This window comes from Phyllobates terribilis, unplaced genomic scaffold (genome assembly GCF_046119375.1).
Source record: "Phyllobates terribilis strain yellow unplaced genomic scaffold, ASM4611937v1 Scaffold_9__5_contigs__length_417890890, whole genome shotgun sequence".
Classification (NCBI taxonomy): Eukaryota; Metazoa; Chordata; class Amphibia; order Anura; family Dendrobatidae; genus Phyllobates; species Phyllobates terribilis.
Window position 1 is genome coordinate 94180396 of NW_027362769.1, and position 13347 is coordinate 94193742.

General features: G+C 46.2%; 1 protein-coding gene across 2 annotated transcripts in view; it reads right to left on the reverse strand.

Moving 5' to 3' along the window:
* Positions 1-13347, reverse strand: part of PPP1R1C (protein phosphatase 1 regulatory inhibitor subunit 1C) — a 75387-nt gene that overhangs the window by 13243 nt on the left and 48797 nt on the right. Inside the window, exons 3-4 of one of the 2 annotated variants that reach the window (XM_073646793.1) lie at positions 9319-9356; positions 203-239 (exon numbers count right to left, since the gene is read on the reverse strand). In XM_073646793.1, coding sequence (XP_073502894.1) covers positions 203-239; positions 9319-9356 — 75 coding nt within the window. Of the gene's footprint in view, positions 1-202; positions 258-9318; positions 9357-13347 lie in introns of both variants that reach the window. The other variant, XM_073646792.1, reaches the window with a different exon arrangement.

Sequence of the window (13347 nt, forward strand, 5' to 3'; positions counted from 1 at the left end):
TATGTAAAGGAATACTCCTTGAAAGAGCATTTAAGATTATTGGTTGTTGGATGAGCTGTCCTAAGACCCACAAATGTAAATGTGCTCCTAATACTTGTTATCAGCTGAAAAACAAGAAACACACAGATTAATCTAGATATAAATCACATTTAGTTAGAACAGAGTTAATACATCAGAACATGGAACAGTACCTGGACAGTACCTTTCATGGCAGGGGCCGAGTAGACACTTTGCTTCCTCTGTTTGGGGGAAACATTCTAGGTATGAGATATAACAAATAAAAACTTGTTCACATTGCGTCATCAGGATTACAAAAGAGATTTCACACAGTTTTGCATAACACATTAGCATTAAGAGTGATAATAAGAAGTGGACCTGAATTGAGATACTGAGCTCACATACTATACAGTGATCAACCTTCTTCCAGTTCTCAACGGTCCAGTTCTGATCCTCATGTGTAGGACCGGGGTCAGTGTGAGCGCACTGTCATACACAGCAAGCTGCAAAACACTGCACTCTGATACCTTTCAATAATTGGCAGCACTGATTATTTCGATCTTTGAAGACCCATGAACCTGTTGCTGGTTCACCGGTGGTTCTTCTTTGGGCCATTTTTGGTTGGTACTAACCACTGCACATGTTAGGAACACCTAACAACATTCATGCCAGAATTCTGGTGTAAAAGCTTTGAAAAGTCTTGAAGTTTAGGCACAACTCCGAGCTGCACCTAAATTTTGCGATTTGTGACCTTTTAACTCCCAAAATGAGCGGAGCTGGAAGGGCTAGAGCGCAGCAGGTGTGTGATACGACTGTTTGTCTAATTCATGGTGTTCTATATGCCAGAAATCTCACTCCAGTCCCTGACACTAGTCAGATGCTACAGATTCATGAAGAGGCGTGCAATTCTTCAAGAATCAGGAACATATGACTCCAGTACGCCCCATCACTAAGACAGGCATGAACAATGCCGGTCTTTATAACTCCGGCACACAGTCTTTACAGCTACTCTGTGCATTCGCAATGGGAGAATCGCCTGTATTTGCTTTAACCCCTTAACGGGATATGATGTACTGGGTACGTCATATGCCTGCTCTCTGCCTCTGATGCGGACTCACGACCCTAGTCCGCATCTTTGCCGACAGATGATGGCTGTTATAATCAGCCATCATCTGCCTCTAATCTGTGGCAGCGGCAGCTACAGTGTACCGGAAGGGTGGCGCATCATTCTATGTGCCCATCGGCGCTCCCGTGACATGATTGCGGGGCGCCAGTGGGTTGCAATGAAGGCCAGGGGTCCGCTGAAGACCCCTGTGCCTGTCATAACTATATTTATTGCAATATATAGCACAAGTGGTCCCTAAGGAGACTAACAAATACAGTGAAAAGTTAAACAAAAGTTTTAAAATGTGAAAAAAAAGTTAAAAAGTTCAAATCATCCCCTTTATCGGTCGACCATGGCAGCACCACGAGAGAGGGAATCCGCCCACCAAGGACAGGAAACCTACAGGCTTAAAAGGGGGCGGCCCTCCCTCTCGCCTCAGTTTGGTTTCCTGTCCTTGATGGAGGAAGCCGGTCGCAGGCAAAAGAACGTGGATGGCGACGGCTGTCGATCCTGCGCCCCTGTCTGGGGACGGCAGCTCCAGCGTTGGCCTATGCTCGTGCGCCCCTATATGGGAGAGGCACAGCATCCCGAGCACTGGGGGTTCCTTTTGCAGTGGGGCTGCGCCCCTGTCTGGGGTAGCATCCCCTTTTCTGCCTCAAGCCAGGTGGGCCTCCCGTGGGAGTGTAGGCCCTGGCTGAGCCCCAAAAGTGCGGTGGGGTCTGCATCCCGAGTGGGGGTGACAGCCCATCATCACCCTCCGTAAGTATGGGGAGGGGGGGCGAGGGCCAAGGCCCCTCGCCCTGCCCTGGGTGAACGCAGCGCGGTGCATCACTAAAGCGCGGCTTACCTGAGGGAGCGCTGACAGCATGCGTCCTCGCGCGAAGCTCGTGCGGCGCGTACTTCCGGATTTCGGTAAGTCGCAGCCCGATGACGTCACCGCGACTCGGCGATCATGTGCCGGTGTCAAAAGAGCGCGAAATTAAAAAAAAAAAAAAAAAAAAAAATGGAAAAAGTGTTGTGATGCGCTGCTAGAGGGGAGGAGTCAATACCTAGTTAAACTATCAGGTAACATGGCTCAGTGCTTCCCAAAGCTTCATTCTTTCATTATGGAGTCTGAAGGTGTCCAGTTGCAGCAGCAGCAGCAGGTGGAGCAGCCGCCATCTTCACCATCTCAGCGGCTGTCTGGGGAGCCCCAAAAAACGCATCGCGCACGTGGTTCTGGTAGCCGGTCCTCAGGAAAACGGAGCTCGGGGTCTAGGTCTGGTCACCATACCTCTGGTAGAACGGACGAATCTGCAGCCTCTAGGGAAGGTCCCCCGGCTGAGAAGGGTCCTTCCTCCATTCCGGTACCAGCTGTTTTTTCTTCCTGAGCCACCTGGGTAAGTGATCTTCGAGTAAGTTCACTTAGTAATATGGTATCCCTTCTCCCCTTCTAAATTTTAACAGGGGAAGAAATGTACCGCCAAGGCAAGGCATATACAGTGTGCGCTATGCAAGTCTCTTCTTCCTGACGGATACCCTAAAAAGCTATGTCAGATATGCATAAACCAGACACTGGCAGAAGAGGGTCCTGCTCTAACTTCTGGTTTAAAAACCTTAGTTAAAACAGAGATTCACAAGGTCCTCAACAAGAGAGTTAAAGAGAAAGTGAACTCGGACTGTGAGATCCCCCTATCCTCTCCCTATGAGTCGGATTCAGATAGTGCAACCTTTTCCTCAGCTTCCTCCTCTGATAGTGGTGTGGGACAAAATTGCTTCCCCCTTGGTGAAGTGGACGAATTGATTAAAATGGTTCGGTCCACTATGGGCATCACAGAGGCCAGGCAGGAGAAGTCAGTCCAGGACATTATGTTTGGGGGGCTGGGTCAAAGGAAGAGAAGGAGTTTTCCGTTGAACGAAAAGATTCAGGGCTTAATCCTTAGTGAATGGAAAAAAACGGAAAGGAAGGGCGCTCTACCTCCATTCTTCAAAAGGAAGTACCCCTTTGAGGAATCGGCCTCTTCCTCCTGGGAAAAAGCCCCCAAGATAGATGTGGCCATTTCCAAAGCCTCTAAGAGTTCCTCCCTTCCGTTTGATGATATGGGAGCTCTTAAAGATCCCCTGGATAGAAAGGCTGATTCTTTCCTTAGAGGGACCTGGGAGACTTCGGTGGGAGCCCTAAAACCCGCGGTGGCAGCTACTTGTACCGCCAGGTCCCTAATGATCTGGCTGGACCAGCTTGAAGCCCATCTTAAAATCAATACCCCCAGGAAGGAAATCTTGGCGGACATGTCTCTTCTTCAGGGGGCTTCAGCCTTTCTAGCGGACGCATCGGCAGATTCTGTCAGATTAGCAGCAAGGTCGGCCGCCATGTCTAACTCGGCCCGGAGAGCCTTGTGGCTAAAATGTTGGCCGGGGGACATTCATGCGAGGACAAGACTCTGCGCTATCCCTTGTGAAGGGGGACATCTTTTTGGGTCGGTTCTGGATGAGCTACTGGATAGAGCAAGTGACACAAAAAGGGGCTTTCCTAACCTATCTGCCCCCACGTACAAACGTCCTTTTCAGAAAAGGTTTCTACGTAATAAGCGCCAGAATGGTCAGGATAAATGGGAAGACCGTAGACCGAAAGGTAAAGGGCTCCTGTTCGGATCCTCTTCTGCTAGCCAAGGCCCCCGAAAACCGAGCCAATGACTCGCGGCCCAGGTAGGGGGGAGGTTATTGGGCTTCTTATCTGCCTGGACAAATATTTCTTCTAATAATTGGATCCTTGGTCTGGTAGGTTCCGGCCTGAGACTCGACTTTCAGCGAGTCCCTCGTGGGAGGTTCGTCCTGACCCCAAACCGGTCCTCAACACGGGAGCAGATGGTCCTACAAGTGGAGGTTCTGAATCTGGTCCATAAGGCCGTCTTAGTGGAGGTCCCGATAGCAGAAAAGGGACTGGGGTTCTACTCACCGTTATTTTTGGTCACTAAACCTGACGGATCCTTTAGGTGTATTATTAACCTTAAGGCCCTAAATAAATTTTTGTTAATTCCCACCTTTAAAATGGAGTCCATTAAGTCTACTATAAAACTATTGTTTTCAGGCTGTCACATGGTAGTTTTGGATCTAAAGGACGCATATTACCATATACCTATACACAGAAGCTTCCAAAAATACCTTAGAGTGGCCTTGGTCATAGGGGATGAAATCAAACATTTCCAATTTGCGGCCTTGCCATTCGGTCTCGCTATAGCCCCTAGAGTATTTACGAAGGTGATAGCGGAGGTGATGGCTCATGTACGGGAACATAATGTGCTAATTATCCCTTAGATGATTTTTTGATCATTGGGGACTCAGCCTCTCAATGTGTCTCCCATCTTAAATTGGTCTCCTCTATTCTGGAAGACTTGGGCTGGATTCTAAATCTGGAGAAATCCAGGGTAGTCCCTTCGAGAGTACAGCAGTTCCTAGGTATCATGCTAGACTCAGACCTCCAGATGTGTTTCCTTCCTGAAGCCAAAAAACAGAAGGTCAAAAGGCTGGTGGAAGGAGCTCTTGCGAACCCGGTCATGTCCCTTAGGGCTGCAATGTCCTTACTTGGTACCCTAATATCTTGTCTGCCGGGGGTAATGTGGGCACAATACCACTCCAGAGTTTTACAGTGGGACGTCCTACAGAATGAGGTCTCGTTACATGGGCACTTGGAGAGACGGATGTTCTTATCTTCTCGGTCTATTGACTCTCTACAGTGGTGGGTGAATTTAGAAAACTTATCTCAAGGAGTTCCCTGGGTGGTCAGAATATCTGAAATAATTACAACTGACGCAAGTCTACATGGATGGGGAGCTCACTTGGGGGATATGATTGCCCAGGGGTTCTGGTCGGACGCTGAGAGAGCTCTTTCCTTTAATACCAGGGAACTACTGGCAGTTGATAGGGCTGTTAATCATTTCTTACCATTCCTTCACAATAAGAACATTAGGATCCTGTCCGATAATAATATAGCAGTAGCTTATATTAACCATCAGGGGGGTACTCATGCTGGATCGCTAATGAGAGTGGCAGATCATCTCTTTCAGATCTCGGAACGCCATCTCCTCTCTTTGACAGCCCTCCACATCAAAGGGAAAGAAAATTCAAAGGCAGACTTCTTAAGCCGTCATTTTTTAAGGCAAGGCGAATGGGAACTAAAACAGGACATTTTTTCTCTATTAGTCCGGAAATGGGGTCTTCCGGTGGTGGATCTCTTCGCCACAAAGCAAAACCGGAAGACAAAGGTTTTTTGCTCCCTAGATCCGAGAGAAAGGCCCCTGACAGTAGACGCTCTCCAAATCCCTTGGAACTTCAGTCTGGCCTATGCCTTCCCACCGTTAAACCTTCTGTCTATGGTGCTAAGAAAGATCAGAGAGGACAAGGCGAGGGTCCTCTTGATCACCCCCTTTTGGCCCAAAAGGCCCTGGTTCTCATGCCTGAGGAACATGTCCATCTCGGACCCTTGGGTCCTGCCCGAAGTTCCGGATCTCCTCAGCCAGGGTCCAGTGCTCCATCCGCGAGCTCCGGGCCTCCACTTGACGGCGTGGAATTTGAGAGGTCCCTGCTTTCCCAGAGTCTAGTATCTACTTTATTACGTAGTAGAAAGCCTGTCACTACCAAAATTTCTGCAAAAATTTGGAACAAGTTTTTATCCTTTTCTAAATCTTCAGTGGATAAGGGAGCGCCAATTGGGAAGATTTTAGAGTTCCTACAAAGGGTCTTCGAGCTGGGGTTAGCAATGAGCACCTTGAAGGTCCAAGTGTCGGCACTAGGTGCTCTCTATAACTGTGTCCTCGCAGAAAACTATTGGATTTCCCGCTTTATAAAAGCAGTAGGTAGGTCCAGGCCGGTTACCAAAAATAATGTCGTTCCATGGGACCTAAACCTGGTTCTGAAAGCGTTAGCTGGGTCACCTTTTGAGCCGATAGATTCTGTATCCATGAGATCTATTACCCTCAAAACAGCGCTTCTTGTAGCCCTAACATCTGCTAGGAGGTTTGGTGATATTCAGGCTCTGTCCTCTGGCCCTCCCTTCACCCAGGTCCTGGACAACAGAATAATTCTTAGAGCAGATCCAGCATACTTGCCTAAGGTAGCTTCCCGGTTTCATAGACTTCAGGAAGTAATATTACCCTCTTTTTGCCCGAACCCTAGTAATCAGAGAGAAGCAGATTTCCATGCTTTAGATGTGAGAAGGTGTGTGGTTAGGTACCTTGCTGTCACTCAGCCCTTTAGGAGAGATAGTTCCTTGTTTATCTCCTATCAGGGGGTTAGGAAGGGGCTTAAGGTCTCTAGATCCACCATAGCTAGATGGATTAGGGAGGCCATTACGCTAGCCTATGTATCCAGCGGAGAGGAAGCACCACATGGCCTGAAAGCTCACTCTACCGGGCGGTGGCAACCTCATGGGCAGAGAGGTCTGGCGTCTTGATGGAGGACATATGTAAGGCAGCTACCTGGTCTTCTCCATCTACCTTCTATAAGCACTATAGACTAGATCTGGGTGCTTCATCTGACCTCACATTTGGGAGAAAGGTGCTCCAAGTGGTGGTCCCTCCCTAGAATCTTCATCTCTGCAATTCTCTCGTGGTGCTGTCATGGTCGACCGATAAAGAAATTAGTTACTTACCGGTAACGGGATTTCTCGGAGACCATGACAGCACCCTTATATTCCCTCCCTTCACCCCTTTTTGGGAGCAGTTCTTATCTGTTTTCATTCTTTATTCTCACACATTGGTGTTGTAAGAAAATGTATATACTGCTTGTTTCATGATTATGTTGCTATGTCTACTAACCGGGCTTTCCTCTCAATGCTCTGTAATCCAAACTGAGGCGAGAGGGAGGGCCGCCCCCTTTTAAGCCTGTAGGTTTCCTGTCCTTGGTGGGCGGATTCCCTCTCTCGTGGTGCTGTCATGGTCTCCGAGAAATCCCGTTACCGGTAAGTAACTAATCTCTTTTTCCCCCCATTAAAAATTAAGAAATAAAAAAATAAAAGAAAATACAAATATTTGACATCAATGCGTTGGTAAAAGTCCGATCTATCAAAATATAAAATAAATTAATCTGATCAGTAAACGGAGAACGAGAAAAAAAAATAAAACCTCCAGAATTTAGATTTTTTGGCTGCCATAACAACACAAAAAAAAAGTAATAAGAGGCGATCAAAACATTGCACCTATCCCACAATATGCCCTCACACAACTCCATTGCCCTAAAATTGAAAACGTTATGGGCCTGGCTCTCAGTGTCACAAGAAAAATTTTTTGGGGTTTGTTTACAAGTTTCTGATTTTTTTTTTTACTACTTAAATAAAACAAAAACTATTCATGTTTGGTATCTCTGTAATCATACTGACTTGGATAAGCATATTGTCAGGTCATTTTTACTGTAAAAGTAATGCTGTAAGTAAAATACCCCAAAAACAATTGAGTAATTGCACTTTTTTTCCTATTTCGTCAAACATGAATTTTTTTTCCTGCCTTCCAGTTCATCCCATGATAAAATGGATGGTGACTTTAAAAAGTACAACTTTTTCTGCAAAAAATAAGCTCTCACATAGCTATGTCAACAGAAGAATAAAAAAGTTATGGCTCTTAGAATAAGGGGAGAAAAAAATGAAAGCGAAAAAATGCAAAATCTCCCGGTCCTTAAGGTGTTCAATTCACTAGTTTGTTACTTGACTATGGGTTTTATAAACCATGGAAACCCTTTAATAGCACTTTTTAAAGGTTTTGTTATGTTTTTCTTTATAGAGGCATACTTTTGAAGCACTTCTGCCACTTTTCACAATACACTTACAAATTTAACTGAACAAGTGGTATTTGTTGGAAGACCACTTTGAGACATGGCCTTTGTCTTTTCACCTTTTAAAATCAAAAACTGATTTTATCTTCCATCGTTATAGCCATATGAGGGTTTTTTTTGTAGGATGACTTGAAGTTTTTAATCACATGATTCACTTTACCATATCATGTACTGAAAAATTGGACAAAAAAGTTAGGTAGATTTAAAAAATAACAAAAAAACATCAATTCCGCTATTTGTTTTTTGGGGGTTTTGTTTTTACAAAATTTACATTTCAGTATGACTTGGCAAAATGATCTGGTAACTTTGTTGTGTGAGTCAGTACAGTTATGATGGTTATGGTGATACACAGATTTTTTTTTTTTTTTTTTTATGTCTTGTTACTTACAAAAAAAATTCTAGTAGGCATACATTCTTTTCTTAATTTTTGGTCGATAGAGCTGTCTGAGTGCTTGTTTTTATTTTTACTACGGAAGATTTCGTTTTTATTGATTCCATTTTTATGTTCATTCAACTTTCTAATCTCTTTTACTCAATTTTTTCTTTTTTTGAGAGATGAAGTGAAGAAAAAAATAGCGATTCTGCCATTCCATTCTTTTTTTGTTTCACGGTATAGAATTAATATATTTTTTTATAAACTTTGATATATAGGTTTTGGAAAAAGGGGAGTGATTTGAACCATATATTATTTTTTTGTAGATATTTTTGTAAAATATTTTTTATAATAAACCTGCTATCTGTTGATCACTCACACGATATTCTATTAGTCTATTATAAAACTGACAGTCTCCTATTAAACCCAGACACCGAGAAGAATGATAAAATGACCCCCTTGCCCAGGTTCTCAACCATTTAAATGCTTTTGTCACATTTAGCAGTTGCATCTAAGTGGTGAATTGCAGATTTAGCAGCTACACTTGAATGCCAACAGCATTATACAGCTGGCACATGTGCCGAACAGTCTCAGCTCCTGAGCTCGCTCTAAACATGTACATCTGCATGTACGGTGAATGTTGCAACAGGATAAATGATGTATGCACCCGGTTGATGAAACTGGTACACTGAACTAGAAGAAGGGTTGACACAATGGGCCTAATTTATCTAAGCTATCTAATTGTAGAATTACTTTTGTAAAAGTTTGGGTTCTGGTACCCGACCGAACTTTAGTCTGTAACAGTAAAACAGACTTCCAGGAGAAGTCCGTGTTCGGAGTTCAGCATTGGACACTAGGTGGCTGGTGCAAACCCAGAACTTTACAGTTCAGGTTCGCTCATCTCTACCAATGAGCTTTCATTTTTTAAACTGCTCTGGAAAGAAATGAAAGCTGCCTTGTGATTGGCTGTTATTGCTAATCTTTGACAGATTTGGCCAATTATTAACGTTCATCTCGAATACATATACAACCGACATCTCACCTCTTCGTGCGTACTGCTCGTCCTGTTGTCATTGATTTCTGGATAATAAAAACAATATTATAGGTAATGCATACTTTAGTTGTAGATACAATTCATGATATTTCAGCCTGGAGACATCATTTACGTGTTTTACAAAGCGATGACAGAACGGCTTTATTTTATACTTAGAACCAATGCTGTAGAGTTGAAAGAAATGTATTGGATTAAAAATTATGATATGAAATATATAAATTTATTAAATGCCCAGCTTGTAGCATATATTTATTGTCATGGCAGTTTAGGAATGATGCTGATGATGACGACGATAAGCCATATAAATTACAGCACATTACTAATTAATATTCAAGAGCCATTTATTTAGGAGGAGTCGAGCTTGAAGTCGGAGAGATGAAAAAGAGGAGTGAGAAGTTTGACCTGAAAACTCTACATTAGGCTTAAGGCCACCATAGAGAGTAATGTTGGCTGAACTCTCAAATATCAACAGGTTTGGACAATGTCAGTCTAATGTTCATGTGGGCCACCAGTACTCCCCCAACAGATGATGTTTGGGGACAAAAGGATCCAGCATGACCAATTTCGGACTGCCGATCCTTTAGTTCTCCACCAGAGAAGCCACCACCGGAGATGTCTGGCAGCGGCTCTCACATAAAGAACACAGGAGCGCTCAGCAGAACAAATGCTCCTGTATATGGCAAGCTCATATCTAAAGGAAATGAGATATCGAATAGATCTGATCCTAAGGCCTCATTAACAAGTCAGTTTTTTCACATATAAGAAAAACGGATCAAGTTCCATTAGAGTTTCATCAGACTTTAGTCCAAGTGTCATCAGTTTTTCTTGTATGTGAAGAATTTTTCTTATTTTCTTTACCTTCTCCTATCTAACAGTTATACAAGTGCAAATCCGTTTTTTCACAGACCCATAGACTTGCATTACAGATCATGATTCGACACTTGGATCAAAGTCAGACATATTTCTGCGATTTTATGCACACCGAGATGTCCGCGAAAAATTGTAAATATGGGAATGACCCATTAATTACGACTGCTATCCATGAAAAACACAGATGGTGCATACTCAAAAAACTAACATGTAAATGATGCCTAAGAATGATTTTCACTGAATAACTGTGCTGTCGCCTGTCCGCTATGTAGGAACTACAACATAGCCCAAATACAAAACTACAGAAGTGTTGGAGGGACACTGATTCTGAGACTCATAATCTTTTGGCATACCACTTTAGGTATGCATTTATCAAATATGATCTGATATCTCATAGACAGAGGTGGTCAATGGGAAGTTTATAGAGAAACTCTCTTACCATTGAATATTTGTGAAAATTTTACTCTGAAGAACAATATGAGCCTGCAATGTAGTAACAGTGCGTGACATTTAAAGAGCAAACAAAGGCGCCGTTAACCTTTCTTTTTCTCTTGCGTCTCATTGTTCTACACAATGCATAATAGCTACAACTCAGTGGCTTTTCATTCTTTATAGCATTCTTATAAAAGTAAGATAAATACTAATCCCAGGAGAAGTGCACTTTAGAAAGATGTACGCGATGCACAGACTAAAAATAATAATTGCTGTAAACTGTGAAAAATAGAGTCCTATCTGATATTAACTAATCCTATCTTTGATATATCTGACGTGGATGGGCTTACATGAGCTTTAATCCATAATTCAGAAAGAAAGAAACCTGTCCACTGACTGGCTATGGTGGTGACGGTAATCCAATATGTATGCGGTAAAACATCAACTATAGGGGGAGAAAAGGCAGAAGTCACTCCAGGACTCTGATATGTCTGAGCTCACCCAAACGTATCTCTGCCAAATGGTACATAGTGTTACGGATCCGGGTGGTGGAACCTCTGTGCTGCGGTGCAAGGAGGGACCAGAGGGGCGTGACTAAGTATCTACTCGGCCTGACCAGGGTCGCACGGCAGCTCAGTCGACTCAGTGAACCAGGGAAGGACTGAGCAGAGGGACCAGGTGCCACTCTGGGACCGACCTTGTATGAGAGCAGGTGACTCCCACGGGTCAGAAGGCAGGAACTGACTGGTACAGCGGAAGAGCACAGCAGGCAGGCTGACGGGTGGTCCAGGTAGTCAGGCAGGCTGAGTCGGCTGATAGCCAGACAGGTGCTCCGGGTAGGCAAGCTGGCGGGCACAACAGATAACAGGCAGGTGCTTCCCAGTAAACAGGCAGGTGGGCACGGCAGGTAAAGGCAGGCAGGCGGGCACGGCAGATAACAGGCAGGTGCTTCCAGGTAAGCAGGCTGGTGGGCACGGCAGGTAACAGGCAGGTGCTTCTGTGGCACCCCAGGGGTCTGGTCTCCACAGTAATAGCAATATTACGTCTGAGAGCAGGTGGGAGGTCTCTTGGTCAGGAATCCTATGCATGCCACACCTCCTGCCCAGTCCTGGGAGGGGAAGAACTTCCCCTATATAAAGCTGGGGCTGAGGCAGGGTTAGTGAGAAGAGTAGAGAGAAGAAGAGAAGCAGCTATAGGAAAGAGAGATCAGGAGCTCTGTGGGAGCAGTGCTAAAAGGAATCAGGGGCTGGCAGCTGAAGAGCTCGCCCTGATTGAAGAGTTACCACCGGACCCGGAGTCCGAGGCTGTGGGGATTAACCCAGACCCAGCAGCAGAAACCGCCCGGCAGGGGATTTCAGGTCCTCTGGCCAAGAAACCCGAAGGCACGGTCACACGCGTGGGACCAGCACCGCCGTCGTGGAGCGGAAGCCACTAGAAGGCCCCGAGTCACCGGCCATACGGGTGAGCACCTCACGGTACACTCAGGGACGTGGGCTACCTTTACCCGCCTCTAGCAAGGAAGCCAGAAGAGTACAATTAGTTGGGGAGGCCTACAACTCCGCCTGGCCAAGGGGGATCCCATCTGCTCAAGGACTGACCAGGCCCCGACCGCTAGCCAGTACTCCGGGAGGGTCTATCTTTGTCACCAGTAAAGACCCTGAACTACACCGCATCGTCTCTGAGTGGTTCCTGCTACCCCCATCATCCACGTCGGCTGCCCTGAGGCCATACCCCTCCCGTTGGGGGTTATACCATCTACGCTGCACTATCCTACCACCGGCCTCAGCGGTCTGCCCTGCAGCGGCAGCTCCATAGCTGCATTCAACAGGTGGCGTAGTCGTCCTACATCTACTGCTAATATACTGCCACTCAGCTTGACTCCCTGGGCACGGACCGGGTCACCGCCACGAGACTACTACCCCTATCAGATCCGGCTCCGGGTAGGCTCCCGCGTGCGCAACGCTACTCAGCACAGGCCCAGGGGCGCGTCAGCTTTTGGCGTAGTCGGCAGGATTACGTGCCCGCAACCGCCGGGTACTGCGTGCCTGAAAAAGAGACTTTTAAACTAACCTGTGGTGAAGATTCCCGCCATCCGGCACCATCTTCAGCCTTCTTCCCGCCATCCGCGAAGATTCCCGCCATCCGGCGCCATCTTCAGCCTTCTTCCCGCCATCCGTGAAGTTTTCCCGCCATCCGGCGCCATTTTCAGCCTTCTTCCCGCCTTCCGTGGAGTTTTCCCGCCGTTGGACGCCATCTTGAAGACGCCGCGCGGGAAGAAGAGGGGCGTGGACTCCAAAAGCGCGCGAGAACTGAAGCCCCGCCTCACGTCCAGACGTCGCGTAAGGTCCTGGAAGGAGCCCAGCAGACGCTGACGTCACAGGAGCGCGACGGAAGGTCCTCAACCCTGACGATCCACTGCGGAGCCGCGGCCTACGGAAGAGGATCATCGCAAGGTAGGCCACGGTCCACTAGGGGGGAGGAAGATGTCCGATACGGAGGAGAGCTTCACTGCCTCAACCCCCGCCAGCGCCAGCGCTGCTGCAGTCATGCCTTTTACCATGCCCTATATCCCGGGAGCAGCCTGGCTACCCCAATACTCAGGGGAGTCACATACCCTGAATGACTTTAGAGAAAAGCTGGATAGCCTCTTCCAGGTGTACCCCCTCACAGAAGAGCAAAAAGTGAGCATCCTGGTGGCCCAACTAACCGGGGCAG